This window comes from Convolutriloba macropyga, chromosome 8, assembly GCF_964194025.1.
Source record: "Convolutriloba macropyga chromosome 8, txConMacr16.3, whole genome shotgun sequence".
Taxonomy (NCBI): Eukaryota; Metazoa; Xenacoelomorpha; order Acoela; family Convolutidae; genus Convolutriloba; species Convolutriloba macropyga.
Window position 1 is genome coordinate 57,548,626 of NC_134475.1, and position 21,560 is coordinate 57,570,185.

At 37.9% G+C, this 21,560-nt stretch overlaps 1 protein-coding gene across 1 annotated transcript in view; it reads right to left on the minus strand.

Annotated features, from left to right (window-relative positions):
• The window catches only part of LOC142345124 (uncharacterized), a 59,142-nt gene that overhangs the window by 13,195 nt on the left and 24,387 nt on the right, over window positions 1–21,560 (minus strand). The window contains exons 7-8 of the mRNA XM_075397211.1: window positions 17,156–17,240; window positions 14,379–14,589 (exon numbers count right to left, since the gene is read on the minus strand). Of these exons, the coding sequence (XP_075253326.1) occupies window positions 14,379–14,589; window positions 17,156–17,240 (296 nt within the window). The remainder of the gene's footprint in view (window positions 1–14,378; window positions 14,590–17,155; window positions 17,241–21,560) is intronic.

Consider the following 21,560-nt stretch of genomic DNA (forward strand, 5'->3'; position numbering starts at 1 on the left):
GTTCCTCATTTTTTTGGTTTTCTATCTGTTCCTCATTTGGTAGACAATTATGCCAAAATTGTGGATGGGCGGGTTCGGAAATTAATGTGCCATCGCACATTGCTGAGCCGCCTTGTTCTATCTATACTCTGATTGGCCAATAAACTACTCGTTGACCAGCTATTGAACAATCCCTCTTTCGCGAAAGGTTGTTGAAGAGATCTCTTAAAATTTCCCTGTATGGGTTGCTCTCCCATTTATCACGCGGAAAGCTTTGCACTGCCCATTTGATCGCAGCAGTTCCAACTCAATTTGGATATTAAGTTATTGCTAATCGTTTTTGTAACTCCATATCCGTTATGATACCCAGTCGTTACTGTTGAAACACAAATTCAATTTATTACTTATTGCCAAACTTCTTTTCTAACATCAAATTGAACTGGGTTTGCTGGAGATGAAAACAAAAAATGGTTTGTATACCAGTTCAATCCGATAGGGAAACAAATCAACGAAAAGGTTACATTTCTAGAACTGTATACGAACAAAAAATTAAATTGAAGCTTAAGGTGGATGTTGCTCTTTGTACTCACGCGTTGAAATACCGTACGCTGGGGCTAGTAACAGTTGATTTGCAACTCAAGCAACTTTTAGGCCCAGTAACAGAAGTTTTAGTGGTCAATTTCTTTTTAATAAAATATACACTAATAATTTACTGATCAAGGGAGATTGTGGTCGTTTTATGTCAAGCCATAAACCAAAATTTTAAATTGTCAGCTAATAGTCTGACAGTGTTAGTGCTTTATATGCTCTGATCTCTCCGCTCTGCATGTTAATTATCAACCGTCGGTTCAATGAAATTAGTTATGTCAACAGAACTCCAAAAGGTATTTTTTTCAATGCTAAGTTAATGCTATTTGTTCATTATTGACAATGTGAAATATGCATCAAATACTCCAAATGCACATCAGGATTTCAGTTTCGAGATGACGTAAAACATCGTGTTTAAATATAGCTTACTCCAGTTCATTTCCACTTTTGCAAACAAGTCGTCATATGCCAGCTTTATTTAGAGCTAGATTTGTTTGTTTAATTGCCAGGAAAAATTACAGTAAAGCGGGACCTCCTAATCTATAGTGATGCAAAACCTGGTAGCTTTGGTGATAAACATACAAAAACATGGTTAATCATACTTTGCCACTAACCTTGCATGAGTATCAAAAAATCACAGCTTGACAAGATAGGCATGAAACACAACACTGATAAACCAAAATGAAATTGAAAATTTAAGCTATAATTACTAAGATCTATAAATATCTAATTGTTGAGTAATCAACGTTTGGCTTGACATGGAACAGTGTATCAACTTCAATTTCCTGGGTTAATTGCATGTGATAGAAGAGCAACAAATGAAAAAAAAAAAGAAATTAATTTTTAGCAACTAGTAGGTATGAGTTTCTCGATGTATCAGTAACTCCAAGCGCAGTTACATTCTGCTCATTAAATTTTTGTTAGTCATGAACTTTTAATATGGGCGAAATTTTTTAAAAAAACGATTATAAGAGTGATACCTCAAGAAAGATTCGTCATATACTGCAACGAAAATTAGTCTTATCTTATTTTCAACTGAATTGGTGATAAACATACAAACAGGGTGTTCAAAATTAAAATTGATAACCGGATTTAGCTACAATAGAATTGGATTATTAAATGAATTGTGCCCCCCAACTTCTCAAATTGCTTGATGTCAAAAAAGTATAAATACCAGACAACAATAAGAAAGACCTTAATTTCTTATCACGAGCTGGTGTCCTGCAATAAGAGTATTCTTAATGATCGTGTGCTTTTAATAATTATAATAATGTTTATTTCCAGAAAAATATCTTAGGAGGATCGACCGATGAAAGAACCAAATGTGTTTGATGAAAAAATTTTATAATAATATAATTGTCAAAACAATTGTCGCTTCCAAAATTTTTGTTTTACAAATTTAGCTTATAAGGTTAATATAAAGAAAAAAAGATCAGTAGCAAACTCTTTCGGAAAATCTATTCTTTGCCACTAACCTTGCATGAGTATCAAAAATCACAGCTTGACAAGATAGGCATGAAACACAACACTGATAAACCAAAATGAAATTGAAAATTTAAGCTATAATTACTAAGACCTATAAACATCGAATTGTTGAGTAATCAACGTTTGGCTTGACATGGAACAGTGTATCACCTTCAATTGCCCTGGGTTAATTGCCTTTGATAGAAGTGCAACAATTGAAAAAAAAAGAAATTAAATTTTAGCAACCAGAAGATATGAGTTTCTCGATGTATCAGTAGCTCCAAGCGCAGTTACATTCTGCGCATTGTCTCAGCAGCTACAATCTGCTCATTAAGTTTTTATTAGTCATGAGCTTTTAATATGGGCGAAATTTAAAAAGAAAAACGATTCTAAGAGTGATACCTCAAGAAAGATTCGTCATATACTGCAAAGAAAATTAGTCTTATCTTATTTTCAACTGAATTGGTGATAAACATACAAACAGGGTGTTCAAAATTAAAATTGATAACTGGATTTAGCTACAATAGAATTGAATTATTAAATGAATTGTGCCCCCCAACTTCTCAATTTGCTTGATGTCAAAAAAGTATAAATACCAGACAACAATAAGTAAGACCTTAACTTTTTATCACGAGCTGGTGTCCTGCAATAAGAGTATTCTTAATGATCGTGTGCTTTTAATAATTATAATAATGTTTTTTTCCAGAGAAATATCTTAGGAGGATCGACCGTTGAAAGAACCAAAGGTGTTTGATGAAAAATTTTATAAAAATATAATTGTCAAAACAATTGTCGCTTCCAAAACTTTTGTTTTACAAACTTAGCCTATAAGGCTATTATAAAGAAAAAAAGATCAGTAGCAAACTCTTTCGGAAAATCTATTCTATACTTTTTATTAAGAATGTAAGATTCTGAATTTTGATTAGGCTGCCTATCACGGGAAAACGATAGCGTCCAGATCTCACAATTCAAAAGGCTTTTAGTTTGGTGGTTCGTCTTCTTAACAACAATAGATTTCCCGTACTATGCTCTTGGCTGTTCAAAAGTGTCGATGGTAAAACACTTAAATTAAGTAACTCTAATAGCTAATTACAATAACTCAATAGTCATCAGGTAACATGCACTATGACAATCAAAATAACTACTACTATAACTAATTCTAACACAAGCAATCACAAGCTTGAAACAATAACTAATTAAGTTGTTTCTCGAAACAACTCCACTTTAATACCGATTGCCGCTTATACTCAAACGCAATCAAACAGCTGGAATTATCCTTCAGCTAATAACAGACTGATGAACTACAGTCTAACAACAACAATAAGTCCGAGCTTCTCGCTCAATAATTCTATAACAGCGACTATTCAGAGCACCGCGCTCAATCGCCTCGGCAAATTTAACGCAACGACGCTCAATAACGATTCACAGAACCTCCCGCTCAATAATACCGGCAAACTATGCCAATTAATTGAATATTAACTCGTTCACGGTTAGCAACTTCTGCGCTGCGCTTATAGTGTAAGCCGCTTATATACTGAGCCGACCAAACAGTTTGTTTACTCAAACCAAACAACCGTCATTATTGCACAAGGTATTCAGCCTTCTATACTGCTGTTGGCTACTTCATTGAAAGTCCGTAATACCAATGCCGTATTATGGTGACGTGTTAAATACCAACACATAATTATTAAATGTCAGTCAGGATGGCCGCTAAATTTACGTATATGTGATTTCCGGATTTTTCTGTCCTTACTAGTAGCAATTTGTTTACAGAGGGGGCTTTCTGAGGTACCGTACGCGCGTCCGCTTACCCGCTGCAGGCTTACGGCCTGGCTGCGCCGTACGTCCGTGACAAGCGAAATTAGTCAAAATGGCCGACAAATTGGTTAAAGCTTAGTTCTCGGCCGATCCTACGTTTCCGGGTCTTTTGTTTACATAAGGCGGTTTGGGGGGTATGGTTCGTATTCCGCCTAATCAGGCGTAAGCTCGAGACCTTATTACGCCCTGTAAAAGGTGGCGTTCTTGAAACTCAAAAATCAGCGTTTTCGGATTTTACCCCCAAAATTATCACTTTTTCCCCTCATAAGTGTTAATAGCTCCGGACTGGGTAGAGCTGGCACCACCAATCCTGGCTTCTGAACAGCTTAGGGGTGCCCTAGGGAGATGGTGAACCCAGCTTGGTTCAGTCATATCGGCTTCAAAAAATCGGGGGAGGGGTACAGATTTTCGGTCCCAACTTTTAAAAATTTTCAGCTTTGACCAAAATTGGAAATTTCGTAAAACTCTATTTTCTTTCAGTTATAACGGATGTCAGTGACTACTAACGGTTTTTTCGTTGCAACAGGCTACTCGCAGATTACAGCAAGCTAGTATTCAGCATAGAACGCAATTTCATATAAATCCACGTAAAATGCATTGAGGTCAGTAATACGCTATAATTGCTTTATGAACTTCAGCTGCGTAGCAGTGGCTTTTTATATGCTCTTATTGGACCTCATGAGAGCTAGGATACCTACATATAAATCAGGCAAAAGATTGAAAGAAATGGCTTAACCTCTTTATAGAGACTTTCATGATAGCAGTTCAATGATGACATTTATTATGATTCCACACTTTATGATAACAGTACATAAGATAGCAGCAAAGGCCAAGGTTCCGCCAACTCTCAATCAGTGCACCACAAATCCCCAATCTTTAATAGAATAACCGCAATTTCTAAGAGTTCAAGGTAACCACTCTAACAATATTACTTCACTTTCCGTTTCTCGTTAAAGTCATTACTGAACCTAATCTACTTGGTAGCTTGTTCACCGTCTAGAACTGAATGTTCTTTTAAAGGTTGTCCGGTGTTCGCAGCTGTTATATTGTCTCTAGTTGCATTACTTAATTGTCCGTTCAACTTAAAAAAAATGTTTCACACCTAAAATTCTGATAGTTGTGGTTTTAGGCCATTGGTTACGATTTTACATACCTCCCTTCTATACCTTTTATCCTCCTGGATAAATTTAACATCAGATCAAAATGCACTATCAGTAAAATTGTAACTTTTAACCCAAAACTTTTCGAACACACAAAAAGTTTTCGATTAGGCCAATGTTCTTCATCCTATTTAAATGTCCAATTTAAGCTTCCGCCTTTTTATCGGCTCGCTCTATCACTTGTCTCAGAATCAAGCTCCTGAGCGTATCTTCAGCCAAATTGACCCCACTAACATTCCCTTTCCTAAGATTGTCGTACATACTCCGAAAAAACTCTCCCTCGGTTGGGCTCCACCAGACCTTCGTTATTTCTCTAAATTTCTTCAACTTTGCACCCCTCTCAAAAAATCGCAGTATTTTTAGTGTTTCTTTAGAGACTCCTCCAATATTCTCATCTTTAGTTGGAGTACCCCCATTCCTTTGGAAAACATCGAGCTTGTGTATCTCATTGACCATCAATGCTGGTTGTCCAATGTACGATTGATTCACATAGAGGAGCACTTGTTGGATAGAATAATCCCAATGGGCAAAGAAGCACGCGTTGAGATGCCGTACTTTCAGTTCGAGCATCGCCGGGTGAACATCAGTTTTAAGGTCCCTTCCCAGGCTTCGCGCTACGTTCCTGGCAGCGGCTTCGACTTCTTCTGGTGAGAAGATTCCATCGTCCTGCAGTGCCTGCCTCACGCTAAACTGCGGATCCATTTATAATTTTCGTTTTCTCCGTATTTTATCTAAGTAGCCTAATTAGGCGGTTTCGCGTTGCTAACTGAGTGATAACCGGCTTGAGACTGTTGATTCTTGCCAATGATCCCTGGTGTGTTTACGTTTAACTAGCGAGTGTATATTATGCTGTTTGACATTTGCTAAACCAATACACGTTTCTAAATCAACTTACCTATTTGTTTGCCTAGTCATATTTGAGTTCTAGCTTGTGATTGCTTACTGTCAATTGGCCTTGAAGGCAACAATTTACCGCTTTAGTGGTATTTACAGCACAAATGGAGGTTCTTTAGCAACATGAATGAATAGAGCAAAAGTTAATGTGCAAGAAGTTTGAAAAGTCTTACGGACTTCGTGAAGGACCTGGATCAAACGGGATTTCACAAGCCACACCAAGAATCTGAGTTTCCATTGAACTAACCCACATTATTCCCCTTTCTTGTTCCTGCTTCTCCTCCCTTCTACACTCTGACTGAATTCCCTTCTTTGTTGCCCATCGGCTGAGAGACATGTTTCTCCCGTCCGGAAGTTGACCAGAATATGGCTGGCCTGCATGTAAGGGTTGACACCATCTGTGGTTTTGTTCCCACCCGTCTGCAGGAAGAAAGTTTTGATTGTCCGTCGCTCCTGCTTCTTGCGCAGCCAGGTTCGCTTGTTTGCTTTGGTTAGGTCCTGTGGGGTTATGCTCTGCCGTCAACTCCTCTTGGTAAGGGGTTTGCTTTTGGCAGCCGCTTCTCTCGCCACTTGCCGGATCAAGTTCCGTGATACTTCTGGAGAACAATTCCTGACTGTTAGCTACCACTGGTGCCTCCAGACCAATCGCTTCCCGCCAATGGTCAGCCGCATGCAACTGAGATTTGAACTCAATTTTATAGTCTGTGCCTGAGCCAAGATGTGCACTCAAATGTTCGACGGCTAGCTGCTCGTTCGACGTGTTCACATCATTTAATTCTCTGACCGTAAAATTTGTTCCCTGTGGTTGTGCATCCTCCAGATTCTGACTGCCTTGCCTCTCATCTATCAAAACGGGGGAAGAGGGTTGACGCTCCCAATCTGTTGAGTAGCTCTCCACAAATTCCGGGGTCGGAGGGCCGAGGTCAGCGTGTTCTTGGCTGTGTTGCGGCCCTTCATCAGGCCCCTCGTTCGTCTGGAGTCTTGGGGATAGCTGCAAATTGCTTTGGACCAGCTGAGTTGTCTCTCCTTCATCTAATTCCCCTTCTGCTGAAGCGGTGTTGTCGCTTAAGTCAGAGTTCAAGGCTTCCTCAGATAAGCTTTCTTTGTTGTCTGCGTTCAGTTTGTCTGGAACTTCCCGGGCCTTGTCCTGTTCAGCGTCTGACATAAAATTCGCAGAGCTTTGCCGTTCTTCATTCCATGCAACCGTTGGAAATACAATCTCCATCAGTTTATCAAAATGAGCAAAGTCTTTTGTAGAATTGGAGAAACTGAACACCTCAGCAATTGGCAGTTCCCTATTGCGGAATCAGAGTTTCTCTTTTTGTTCTGCGGTAGGCTCCGGTAGCGTTGCCTTGCGCTCGACATATTTTTCTGTTGGTGACAAACTGTACATCGTTTTCTGCATTCTATACTTGCTTTTCTTTCTTTCCCTTTTGTTCTCTTCTCCTTTGACGGACCAGCTGTCTTGTGATTGTCCGGGTTGTCTTCTTGCGTGCCAATTTGGGAGGCAAGACTTTCGCAATTCAGTTCGTCTCCGTCGGTTACTGCCACTACTTTCAGTAATGGACATTTTTGAGCGCACAACGTGATTACTTCGTCCACTCGCTCATCGCTGTAAGAAAAGGGGAAAGTTTTTATTGTCCTCTCACTGGTGAGCAGAGCTAAATAATTCATTTCTGATTCTTTACTGTTACCCAGAATGTTTTCAGTAGACCCTCTCTGATTTTGTTCGTCCAACTGATCAGTGTTTTTGGGCTCTTCAGTCTCCAGGACTGCACTAGCTGCTGCTGATTCAGTTCCCACTAATTTGTTGCAGTCTCCCATTGATCTGCCGCTCCACCACCTGCATGTCTTTCACTAGACCTGGCATGTTGCTCCAGTTTCTGTCTCTATGCAATTGAAGGTAGATCTGATCTGTCGTTCTGAACCAAAATGCGTGAATCTTGGCGTACTCTATGTCCGCCTCGTTGAGATCAAGATTGGTGCTCCAAGCAATTACCCGCTCCGCAAAATCGGCTACCAGTTCCTCTGGTGTTTGAAAAGTTAAGTTTTCTAACTCGTCTTCTATCAGCGAGTCCAACTCATGCTCGCTTCCTTCTAGCTCCATGCTCTTGGACCAGTCGATGTCTAGTACTCCAGGTTCGGCACTTGCCTCTACTGTGTCCTCCAGTTCGAGATTGTTGAGAGTCCCATCATTATCCTTTTCCACTTCCCTCTCAGTGCTCGGAATTGATTGTGCTGTGGAATTGCCACTGTCTTTGGAGGAGACGGCTTCCTCTGCAAGTTTTTCAGTTTCAAGTATTCTCCCTTGCTGGGTCTCATTTTCTTTGCTACGGGTTAACCACTCGTTCGATGTTTGGTACATCGCCACCTCACTGCCATCACTTAGGGTCGCTGATTCTGGGACAAGGATTCCAGTTTCTATTTCTAATCTCTGGAGCTCCCAGATAATTTCTTCGAAATAGCTATAGTGGTGGCTCGATTCGAGCCCCTCCTTCAGTTCCTCGCGAGCTTTTGTGCACATCACGTCGATGGTTATGTCATCACGTTCCCCTTTATCCAAGCAACTCAATTCTAAACTCCACAGAAGAACACGTTGTGCGAAGTCTTCTACCATCTCATAGGGTCCCTGTCTTTCAAATGCGTGGATGCCTTGTTGAATGGCTTGCAGTCTGGGACTTATCTCTTCCACGTTAGTCTTCGTCTCAGCATCCTGTTTGGCGTAGCTCACCGTCGGTGCTCTATAGTCTTCACGTCCCTCTATGCCCCACGGCTGCATGTGGAAACCGGTGGCTGGTTTCGCCTCTACTTGTTCTCGCATCATTTCTAAAACGTTTGTTGAGTTAAGTCCATTATCCGCAATCCAGCGATCTACTTGCTCCAAATCCACAACACATCCATTAGAACATGATCGAAACATTTTGTAGAGCTGTCTACCCATCTCCAACAGTTCCATCTCTTCATTCCTCAGTCGATTGTGTATTTCGTTCTCTTCGCCGTACTCGCTCGCCACTTGTCTTGGACTTGAGCCAAAGTCACACCGATCGTTGCCCTCACCCTCGCATTTGTCGTTGTTCCGAGATATTATCACCACTTGTAGATTTCCGCTCTATTGTGTCCCACTGAAGAAGAAGCCCACACAGGAGCGCCACTGTAAGATTCTGAATTTTGATTAGGCTGCCTATCACGGGAAAACGATAGCGCCCAGATCTCACAATTCGAAAGGTTTTTAGTTTGGTGGTTCGTCTTCTTGTTAACAACAATAGATTTCCCGTACTATGTTCTTGGCTGTTCAAAAGTGTCGAGGGTAAAACACTTAAATTAGGTAACTCTAATAGCTAATTACAATAACTCAATAGGCATCAGGTAACATGCATTTTGACAATCAAAATAACTACTACTATAACTAATTCTAACACAAGCAACCACAAGCTTGAAACAATAACTAATTAAGTTGTTTCTCGATACAACTCCACTTTAATACCGATTGCCGCTTATACTCAAACGCAATCAAACAGCTGGAATTATCCTTCAGCTAATAACAGACTGATGAACTACAGTCTAACAACAACAATAAGTCCGAGCTTCTCGCTCAATCAAATCAGGCAAACTTAGCCAAATAACTCTAATTCTATAACAGCGACTATTCAGAGTATGGCGCTCAATCGCTCTGGCAAAGTTAACGCAACGACGCTCAATAACGATTCACAGAACCTCTCTCTCAATAAACCCGGCAAACTATGCCAAACAATCGAATATTAACTCGTTCACGGTTAGCAACTTCTGCGCTGCGCTTATAGTGTAAGCCGCTTATATACTGAGCTGAGCTCACAGTTTGTTTACTCAAACCAAACAACCGTCATTATTGCACAAGGTTTTCAGCCTTCTATACTGCTGTTGGCTACTTCATTGAAAGTCCGTAATACCAATGCCGTATTATGGTGACGTGTTAAATACCAACACATAATTATTAAATGTCAGTCAGGATGGCCGCTAAATTTACGTATATGTGATTTCCGGATTTTTCTGTCCTTACTAGTAGCAATTTGTTTACAGAGGGGGCTTTCTGAGGTACCGTACGCGCGTCCGCTTACCCGCTGCAGGCTTACGGCCTGGCTGCGCCGTACGTCCGTGACAAGCGAAATAAGTCAAAATGGCCGACAAATTCGTTCAAGCTTAGTTCTCGGCCGATCCTACGTTTCCGGGTCCTTTGTTTACATGAGGCGGTTTGGGGGGTATGGTTCGTATTCCGCCTAGTCAGGCGTAAGCTCGAGACCTTTTTACGCCCTGTAATAGGTGGCGTTCTTGAAACTCAAAAATCAGCGTTTTCGGATTTTACCCCCAAAATTATCACTTTTTCCCCTCATAAGTGTTAATAGCTCCGGACTGGGTAGAGCTGGCACCACCAATCCTGGCTTCTGAACAGCTTAGGGGTGCCGTAGGGAGATGGTGACCCCAGCTTGGTTCAGTCATATCGGCTTCAAAAAATTGAGGGGGGGTACAGATTTTCGGTCCCGACTTGTAAAAATTTTCAGATTTGAGCAAAATCGGAAATTTCGTAAAACTCTATTTTCTTTCAGTTGTAACGGATGTCAGTGACTACTAGCGGTTTTTTCGTTGCAACAAGCTACTCGCGGATTACAGCAAGCTAGTATTCTGTATAGAACGCAATTTCATATAAATCCACGTAAAATGCATTGAGGTCAGTAATACGTTATAATTGGTTTATGAACTTCAGCTGCGTAGCAGTGGCTTTTTATATGCTCTTTTTGGACCTCATGAGAGCTAGGATACCTACATATAAATCACGCAAAAGATTGAAAGAGATGACTTAACCTCTTTACATAGACTTTCATGATAACTGTTCAATGATGACATTTATTATGATTCCACACTTTTTGATAACAGTACATATGATAGCAGCAAGGGCCAAGGTTCCGCCAACTCTCAATCAGTGCACCACAAATCCCCAATCTTTAATACAATAACCGCAGTTTTTAAGAGTTCAAGGTAACCGCTCTAACAAAATTACTTCACTTTCCGTTTCTCGTTAAAGTCATTACTGAACCTAATCTACTTGGTAGCTTGTTCCCCGTCTGGAGCTGAATGTTCTTTTAAAGGTTGGCCGGTGTTCGCAGCTGTTATATTGTCTCTAGTTGCATTACTTAATTGTCCGTTCAACTTAAAAAAAAGGTTTCACACCTAAAATTCTGATAGTTGTGGTTTTAGGCCATTGGTTACGATTTTACAAAGAAAATGATCGAACGTTAGCTATTAATAATAATCTGAGCAGATAGTAAATGTTTTCGAAATTTCCTTTGGAAGAAATTATTGGGCATTTATTTGAACACCATTTTTCCCTAGATCTCGAACAAATCAATTGCTTAGAATTTTGCTCATACCAGTAGTGGCATTGCTACAGTACCATAGCAAATAAGGAGAACAATCTTTCCACAAAATAGTAGAAGGTTAGAGTATCAGCAAATTCTGAGGCTTTTCTCAGTGCGACAGACTGTACCTTCTCTTGGTCATATTTTGTTTTTCAAATCAACTTCCATTCAACCAATTTGGTGTTTTTGCGAGCTAGAATGTTTTTCGGCTAGAAAATTAGGCAGTAGTTGGCCTAGGCATACCTGTATATCAAGCACAATTTTAAATTGCAGAGAAAGAAAAATTTTTCGGCAACTTATTTACAAATTGTAATTCAAAATTAATTAATTGAACTATTTTGAATATTTATATCAGCTTATAAAAAAATTGCTTGCAGCAAAACATACTTGTCGTTTTAATGAAATTTATCAAAAAATTATGTAGTGTTTTGAGGTGAATTTTTTTTAAAAAAAAATAGCTCATTCGGTCACATTTTTTAAACTTTCCAGCCGAGAATTGTTAATAAAAGTATCCACACTGATGCATTAAAAACTAACTTTTGAAGATTTCTTAAAATCAAACAAGCTCTATACATGTAATTTGTACTTTGTTGAACATCTGCTTTTAAACTCGCTTTTTTGAATTTTTCTTAGTTTCACTTGCTCTGATTGTCATTAAGCTGTGCTTTGAATGATCTAATGAAACAAAAGTTCGAACAGTATTCATTGCATATAGAGCGGCTTTAAAATCTTCAAACTGTAACTAGACCACCCCCTTTGATCTGTATTCGTCTTCAAAAAAAGCGGTCTAAACTCTTAAGTGTGACAATTTTAATCATAACAGCTGTTCATTTTTATGTACATCAAATTCAAAGTTGTACACGTGTTATGAGTGAACAAAAGTGGACAATTAAAATAGTTAGAACTTTCAGCAGAAGTAGTGATGATTGATCCAGAAAAATGAGAAAAGAAGTTGATGTGTAGACTTGATCATCGTTTAGATGACGCTATCGAGGAGAAAGTTATCTTAGAGTTTTAATATCAATTTTAAAAGGAATTCAGTCCTTCGTCTTTTATTTCATTCAGTTTTTTGAAACCATCAAGATGAATTTTGGTGAATGTTTCGAGAATTTCTCTGAAAAGACTTAAAGAAGGTCAATAACAACAAAGAAACTCAACTAAACAAAGTCAATTTGCACGTTACTCATCACAGGCCTTCAAAGCCTTGTGTGTGTAAGTGTGTGTGTGTGTGTGTATGTGTGTGTATGTTGTGTTGTATGTGTGTTGTGTGATTCTGTGTTAGTGTGTGTGTGTGTGTGTGTGCGAGGGTTTTGTGAGTATATGTGTGTGTGATCGTGTGTGTGTGCGTGTGTTTTGTGTAAATATCTATATATATAAATATATATATATATATATATATATATATATATATATATATGTGTGTGTGTGTGTGTGAGTGTGTGTGTGTGTGAGTGTGTGTGTGTGTGTGTGTGTGTAAGTGTGTGTGTGTGTGTATGAGTGTGCATAAACCTGTGTGTGGGTGTGTGTTTGTGTGTGCGCGTGAATGTGTGTTTGTGTGTGTGTGTTCGTTTGAGTGTGTGTGTGTGTATCTGTCTGCTGTTTGTGTATGTGTGTGTGCATGTGTGTTTGTCTATGTGTGTTTGCGCGTGTGCGCGTAAATGCGTGTAATTGTGTGTGTTTGTGTGTGTGTGTTTGTGTGTGTGTGTGTGTTTGTGTTTGTATGTGTAAACGTGTGTACGTGTGTGTGTGTATGTGTGTGTGTGTGTGTGTGTACGTGTTTCTGTGTTTGTGTGTGTGTGTTGTGTTGTATGTGTGACGTGTGTTTGTGTGTGTTTTGTGTGTATGTCTGTGAGTGTGCGTGTGAGTAAGTGTGTGTTGTGATGTATGTTTGTTGTGTGCTTGTGTGTTTGTGCTTCCAAACAAGGAAAGAATGTCAAGATTTGTGTAGAAAACTTCGCTTATCAAGATATTGGGAAGTCTTTCAGAGTTCTGCCAAGCAAACTGACATTCTGTATTATTTAGCAAGATGTGTATATGAGTGTGTGTGTGTGTGTGATGTGTGTGTGTTTGTGTTTTTGTGCGTATGTGTGCGTGTGTGTGTGTGTGCGTGTGCGTATGTGTGTTTGCACGTGTGTGTGTGTGTGTGTGTGTGTGTGTGTGTGTGTGTGTGTGTGTGTGCGAGCGTGTGTGTGGGGGTAAACAAATGTGTGTGTGTATGTGTATGCAAAAACCTGTGTGGGTATGTGTTTGTGTGTGCGCGAGAATGTGTGTTTGCGTGTGTGTTTCTGTTTGAGAGTGTATGTGTGTGTATCTATCTGCTGTTTGTGTATGTGTGTGTGTGCATATGTGTTTGTGTGTAAACTTGTGTGCGTGTGTTTGTAAGTGTAAACATGTGTATGTGTGTTTGTGTGTGTGTGTTTGTTTGTGTGTGTGTGTAAACCTGTGTATGGGTTGAGCTGCTGCGTGTAAACATTTGTGTGTGTGTGTGTCTTTGTGTTGTGTGTGTGTGTTTGTGTGTTTTTGTGAGTGCGTTGTTTTTTATATACAAATATGTGTACGCGAGTGTTTTTTTTTGTGTGGGCTTGTGTGTGGGTAAACGTGTGTTTGTATTGTAGTCTGTGTTTGTGTGTGTGTTTGTGTGTGTGTGTGTGGGCGTGTGTGTGTGTCTTTGTGTTGTGTGTGTGTGTGCTTGTGTGTATTTGTGTGTGTGTTTGTTTTGTGTACATGTGTGTGTACGTGTTTGTGTAAACGTGTGTGTATGCAGGTTGTGTGTGTGTGTGTGTGCGTGTGTGTGTGTGTGCGTAGGTGTGCGTGTGTCTGTCTGTGTGTGTGTTTGTTTGTGTGCTTGTGTGTGTGTGTTTTTGTGTGTTTGTGTGAGTGCGTGTGTATATGTGTGTATGTGTGTGTGTTTGTGTGCGTACGTCTTTGTATGTGTTAGCGTTTGTGGGTGCGTGTGTGTCTGTATGTTGTTCTTCTTAAATGCTCGGTTAAGCCCTTATTTTTTAAAACCCAAAAAAATATTTTCACTAGAAAATTGCGCTCTATATTTTACTCGAAATTATAACAAAATTTCTCTTGGTCTAACCAGTTAAAGCTGTTCCTGTAACTTCTTCGCTGTAGAATGTTAGAAGGCTTTCACTGGCTCCTGGTAAGTGCACAGTGCACATGTGTAGAGAGCGTGCTTTGATTACGTAATTGGTGCCAGATTGAATGGAAGACAGTGAATTTCGTGGGCTGTTGTAGGCGAAATCTTGGGGGGCGTTGTAAATGAAGGCGTAGAGATCGGCTAAATTTTTCTGAAAAAAAGTTTATATGTAAAAGTACCGTAACGCTTTTAAGGCACTAATCCGTGGGTTAAATTATGGGCAAGTTTAGTAGTATCGGCAGAATATCTAACCGATGGAGCTAACCCGCCCTAACGGAACTTTCACGCCCTGTTGTTGGTAGGATACAAATTTAGATATCCTTGAATCCTCATCCATGCGGGTAAGAAAAATGAGAATTCCAAATCTTGCAAGAAGGACGCAACTCATGCAAGAATATTAAAAAAAAAAGGAAGACCTATTCATTATCTCGCAAGATTTCCCAATTATTTTGAATTTCTCGATTGCTAAAGTGTACAAGCCTCGCAAAAGCTCATACGCGTAGCAGATATACATGCTTCTCTTGTTGAACATTTATATCAACGGCTATTTTGTAAGATCATATTTTTAGTGCATTAATTCTGGTCAAATCTTGAAAAGCATGAACTCTGTTTTTAGAGAGTTGCAGTTAAGCTTTTTATTTTGGAAAGTTCTTCCAGGTAAGTGCAAGATATACCTGTAATTTCCAGCAGGCCAATTACGTTCTTTGCCTGTAATAAAGTCGAACTGCTCTAGTTTTACAATCTTCTCCAATTTTTGTTGGGATCTTGGACCATATTAGGCAAAAATCCATAAAACTTTTTATTAATTGTTTTTGAAAAATGATGAAAATTGGATAAAAATTTGTGAGATACAAGTCGCGCATGATCAGCCATCCAATGGTTCTTTGACTCTTTAATCATCAGATTTTGGCGCTTTAATGATCAACCACAGGCTTGTTAATGGTCGCCTTTCATCCGAAAAACTTTATCTTTTAACAAAGTACACGATAAAAGATGTCTAACATAGTTGCTTTCTGAGATACTTGATAGGGGGGTGCATCTTCTCATTAGAAATGATGAGACAATAATCATATCTTACACAATAAAACTGCCTCATGGCAGATCTTGCAAATCAACCATTGTCTTATCAGATTTTACAAGATGAAAATTCTATCTCTCAAATATCAAATAGTCTACCTTGACAAATTTAAAAATAAAGAACATTTATGCAACATTATTACTTTTCACAGGAGAAAAACAAAAAAGTTTGTCTTTTAAGGTAGTGAGAGTAGTTCTTTGATTGAACACGCATGGCATGAAAAGTAATAAAATATTCAGGAAAAGTTTTGCAGTCTATACAAAAGCTTGATTATTTGATTGTTTGCTTTTTTTATATATATTTCAAGCAAATTTAACTACATAACCTTACTTGTCTTATCAGAACATACGAAACACAATTTTTTATCTATGTAGTTAGATCTGAAAAAAAAATTAAATCAAATCAACGGAAATTTTACCCTGTAAGACCTTGTAAACGGGAGTTTTATCCTGTAATTTTTTCTCACCACACTTATTTTCGTCCAACGCATTTTAACAGATCTGTCACGTAAAATTTACAAAACAGTTTAGATCAGCCAATTGATTGTCAAATTTTTGTCAACATAGTTAGATCCTGAGCTCATTAATAATCAGATTTAAGCTGTTCATTGATCCATCTTTGGTTTGTTAATGATCTTAATGACTTTTGCTCGTTGACAATCAGATTTCAAGTAGACAGCCTTATATCTTCTAATCCCTTTAAACCAATCCCGAAATTTTACATTAAAATATGAGCTATTTAGGGCGACTTTTCAATCAGACCATTAAATCGGAACAAATTCAATGAAATACAGAGTTTTATTGGTTATCAGTGATGCTCACAATAAACAATTCTAGATAATCACATCGATGTCATATACAGTGTCTCTGAGGTCCACATGCACGGAAATGTACTTCAAGTTATCCATAGACTGTTTAAATTTGCTAGAATGTCCAAATTAAGTTTGATTAAGAGCCACGCTGATATATTATACAGAATTCAAGAAAGAATAGTACTTCATTCCTATTTTTGTCAATCAATGGAGTTTTTTTTACAGGCATATTTATTTAAACTCAAAATTTTTTAATGACTTTTTTTCTTCATATTAGGTCTTTCAAAATTTTTTTCTTCATAACAGATTTGTCACGTGAAATTTACGAATCGTTTCAGATCAGTCAATTGTTCGTCAATTTTCAAATTTTAACATTCTGGTCAAAGAAAAGAATATAGCTCGTTAATGATCAGACTTCGACTTGTTAATGAGCTGATTCTAGCTGGTCAATGATCAGATTTTAGCTCGTTAATGATCAGCTTTTAGCTTATCAGACTCAGGCTTATTAAGGATTTGGTTTTAGGCAAAGTTTATCTAGGGAACTAATCAGTGGAATCATAAACACCTTTGATCACTCTATGCGTTTTTTGTTGACTGACCATTAACAATCTTCTTAACCTGAGAAAGGATTAAAAACTGGATGGATCGAGTCGTAGACGAAATTGTTTGCGCTCAATAAACAGTTGACATAAACGTCAATATTATTTATTGTAGTACAATAAATACGAGCAATAAGAGTGCGTAATTTTTCTGTCCACGTATTTCATATACGTATTTCAGATTATATCTTAACAAAAATATATGAACAATAGCTCAATCTGTACTCACATTTCTGTTAAAGTCTGTTGTAACTCCAAAGTTGTAGAAGTAGTAGTGTTTCTGATACACACCACTGTCGTCTGTTGTTTTGCGCCTGAAAAACACTTCTCGTACATCTTTTTCAATATTGTTAACCCAAAAACGAGCAGAGCTGGGCAAAATGGATGAAAATTTGAGGGTGAACTCTTGCATCTTTTGGGATGCGCGGACGCAGGATGGGGATGGGACAAATCATGTAATAGTGGGGCTGGAGATGGTGGAAAAATGCCTTCCTCCAATTGCATCCCCACTACTTAGCTCTGTTTTACCCAACTTGAACCCTTTTACATCGTTTTGACCCCTCCGAACAAATTAAACATTCATGTCAACCCCATTTGCACAAATTCCACATTCATGTTACACAAATCAACCACAAAACTTTACATTAAAACGGGAGCCATATAAGAAGAATTTTTGAAACGGAAACCAATTCAATGGAATAGAGAGTTTTAGTTGGTTATCGGTGATGCATCATATTTTATTTGGAGTCTCTGCAAACCATCTGAACAGAAATGCGGAGCATCCAGTTAAAGTTACCCTTAGACGTTTGAAATTTGTTAGAACGTCAAAATTACCTATGTTTCAGAGGTTTATATAAGTCAGGTTGATAGGTTATCAGCAATTGTTGAAGGAATAGTACTGGAATAGTACTCGAACAGTACTGGAATAGTAAGGAATATTTCATCATTTTTGCTTCTCCAAATGAAAAGGAAAATTTAAAAAATCATTTGGAAGGCTGCACTGTAGTATTGCTAATTGGATAATTGCCGCCGCAATTACCGATACTACAGAGAGTATAATTATTTAACCGTCGACTTTGTGAACACTTTAGACTTAGTCTAAACTGACGGAATATTAAGAGAGAGCTATGCTGCGTAAATTGCGTTGAGTGAATGAATACATTATTCATAGCCAAATACTGCTGTGTATTATTTAATACACTATGGAGCAGGCCATACCGGCTGATTCACTGCCGCTATTAATACGCGTACTAAGTGAAGGATACTGAAGCTATCCAGGCCGTTCTTCAGCAGCAAGCCTGAAACGAATATATGACTAAAGACGAGTAATAGTCGGCTCCACGAATGACCTATGAATTGATTCGGAGCTAGTCATAAGTCTTGTGATTTTTTAGTCGTGTTGAATCATGTATAAACACGCACGAGCCTAGAGCTTGCTGCTGAAGGAAATCAGTTCTCCAACTCAACCAGCGCAACTTAAGCCGCTTGAATTTCACCAAAAAATTTTTTCTCTCTCTTCCTCCCTCTGCTCTAAGAGCGAAATATCTACTCCTCAACTAAGAGGGAAATATCAGCAGCGATTGTAAGTCTGCCAATTTTATAGCAAAAATAGAGTTAGAGTAATGTTCACATCCAGCAGTAAGATGGATTCAATTTATTGATTAAGATTAGATATCCCACCGTATTTTCGAGTAAGATTTACCCCCTAATTGTGCTCTATCCTTTCTGTCTTTTCACTAATTAATCTTTGTATCTAATCAATTTTATTTTCTAGCAAATAACACATAGATTTGGAAATCAGCAAAGAACATTGTGAGCATATACTGAGACTTATTCTAGCCTGTAATTAAGGTCGCTACAATAGAATAGGTTTAGCTCTAGTGTGGTAATTAAGATCAAGCGAATAAAATACCTACCACATCAGAGTTAAAAACTGGTGCGACGAGGAATAAAGAACGTCGGTTGCTCACACATTTAGGGACCTGGTGGACTTTTTGTGGCTAGTTTTCCAAACCAAAAACCCAGAGGTCACACAGGTTCTATGGTAGGGCCACATACCGCGCTATCCCAGTACCTGTGTGAGATGTTCTAAGATTCTGAACGTCTCAATTACGACCGACTAAAAGAGACGGGTTCTCCCCACAAAAGAACAGTCCACTGATTTAGTAACTTTGAGCACCGGTTCTTTGCTTCTCAGACCCAAATTTTGACACTGTAGGTTGGTTTTTTAAGCGCACACGTGAGTACATAATTGTGTATCATAAAAAGACGTCTTTTGTATTCCCCCCCGCACAAAATTAGACACGACCGGTCACATTAATGTTACTTTTAGACTAAATAATTGTGTTCAATTTAACCAAATCTTTAATACTGTTAGCATAACGAACTGTACTATCCCCCTAGTCCTATATACGAAATCATACACCCATATTCATTAACCTAGCTCTCATTTATTGTCCATAACTTAACCTTAGCGTGTCTTATACATCTTAACTTTTGATTTATCATCTAATTATTGAACTTATCATTCTCCAAACCCATAATACTGCAAAAACAAATTGACCCACATGCAAATAAGCTTAGTTTAACGTTGTTCTACTTCATTATACATGCATAGTGTATCTATTAGTGTCTCTAAAAGTTATTAACTCACTCTGATAGCCACAAATAACATTGTATTGTCAACCAAACGCTCCAGCAATCACCATAACGCCTCGATTTAACCCCTAAATTTTCAAAAAATTTATGTTTTCGAGTTAAACAAAGTTGGTTTTATCAGGTTTTTAGGCCAAATTTTCCTATTTTTTGCCAAAATTAACAAGAATTAGTGAGAATTCATCCAAAAATCAGCCAATTATACACAATTTTTTACTAGAATTGTCCGGAATAAAGTGAAAACTTTTAAATTTCATCAAATTTTTGAAGAATTTAGCCCTGTTTGGTGTAGAAATTGTGTGTTTTTGCCTAAATTCGACACAGTTTTGAGTAAATAATTGAATTTTGGTGCCAAATTTAACTAAAATTCACCTAAAAAAGCCCAGATTATTCTCCAAAATTGCAAATTTAAGCCCACAAAGTCCTAAAATTCCCAAATTTAGGCGAAAATCTTTCAATTTTTATCTAAAAATTGCCCAAAATTAGGCCCAAAGAGCCCAAAATTTCCTAAATTTACCCATTTTTGACCAAAACATTTGAATTTTTACCCAAAATTTATGCAAATTTATCGGTTTTAATCCAAAAATTAACTAGAAATTGACTATATTTCGTAAGTTTTAAACACAATTTTTGCTTTTAAACACAAAATTGAAATAATTACAACCGGAAACTATTAGATTTGGCCCAAATTATTGACATATTAGCCCAAATTTGTCAAAAAATTGTCAAATTCAGCCAAAATTTTCCCAATTTTGCCCTGATTCATTAAGAAAACACCCGTTTTTGGTAAAAGATTGTCAAAATTTGCCAAAATTTTTCAAAATTTCGCCTATATTGATCCGGTAATTCATCAAAATTGACACAAATTTATCACTTTTTGCCCAAAATTGACCCAAAATTCACCCAAGTAATCCAAAAATTGCCCGGAACTTGTAAAAAATTACCCAAATTGAAACACAAAAAGAGAAAAATATCTCATTTTGAATACAAATTACCGGAACAAATCCCAAAATTGGTCTCAAAATTCCAAATAATTTTATGAAATTTGCCGATAATCCTGAAGTATGAGTAAATATTCGAACACAGAGACAAGAAATAGCTTTTGAAGACTATTAACGCCAGTTTTAAGTTAATATACTAATAGAAATATAGCGTTTTGTCCAAAATTAACCACCAAAACGGCAAACTTAACGGAAATAACACGATCTTTTCGTGCAACCTTTCTAAGTAAACGTTCCCTTTACTGGTATTTTGTGATATTTAAGTTTCTCCTTCGTTTTTCTGAGCCATATATTCGATTGTACTTGTTGGGTTACGTATAATTCTGCATACAAATTCACTTCAACAAATTTAAATTTCCAGTTTTTGCAAAAAGTTTATGGAATACCTAATAGGAGACAAACAAATAAGTATTAAGGATAACTCAGCAGACTGTCGAGTGCTCAAATACGTCACCGACGTTGAACAATCATACGTGACAATAGTCTACCGTATCAAAAGAACAAAAACTGTCGGACAAGTAACCATATTTAAAACTGAAAATACCTCCTTAGATTATTTGTTCAACAAACTTAATAAACGTGGCTCAATCATCGATTTACAATGTATGTACGCTCAACCACAAGCTTCCAATAAATGAGTGAAAACAGCCAAAATCTGAAACTAGTTCCCTTGCCAGATAATAAGCTCTATAAGTTTGAAAACATTTGCATGTTCTCACCCACATTGCCCAACTTTATTAAAGAAATAATCCAAAAAGAAAGAGTTTATTGTGTTCTAATAAGGAAGTCTGATAGCGATAATCAAATCATTTCCTATCGAGTCAGAGTATATAGACCAATACTAACAACAGCCTTCTCTGAAAGCAATCAAAAACCAAAATTTAGTCACGAAGGAAAATATTTCTGGATAGAATATTGGCTAACAGAAGATGGTTGCTATCAACGAATGAACGAATGCCTATAATTATTTAATATCGA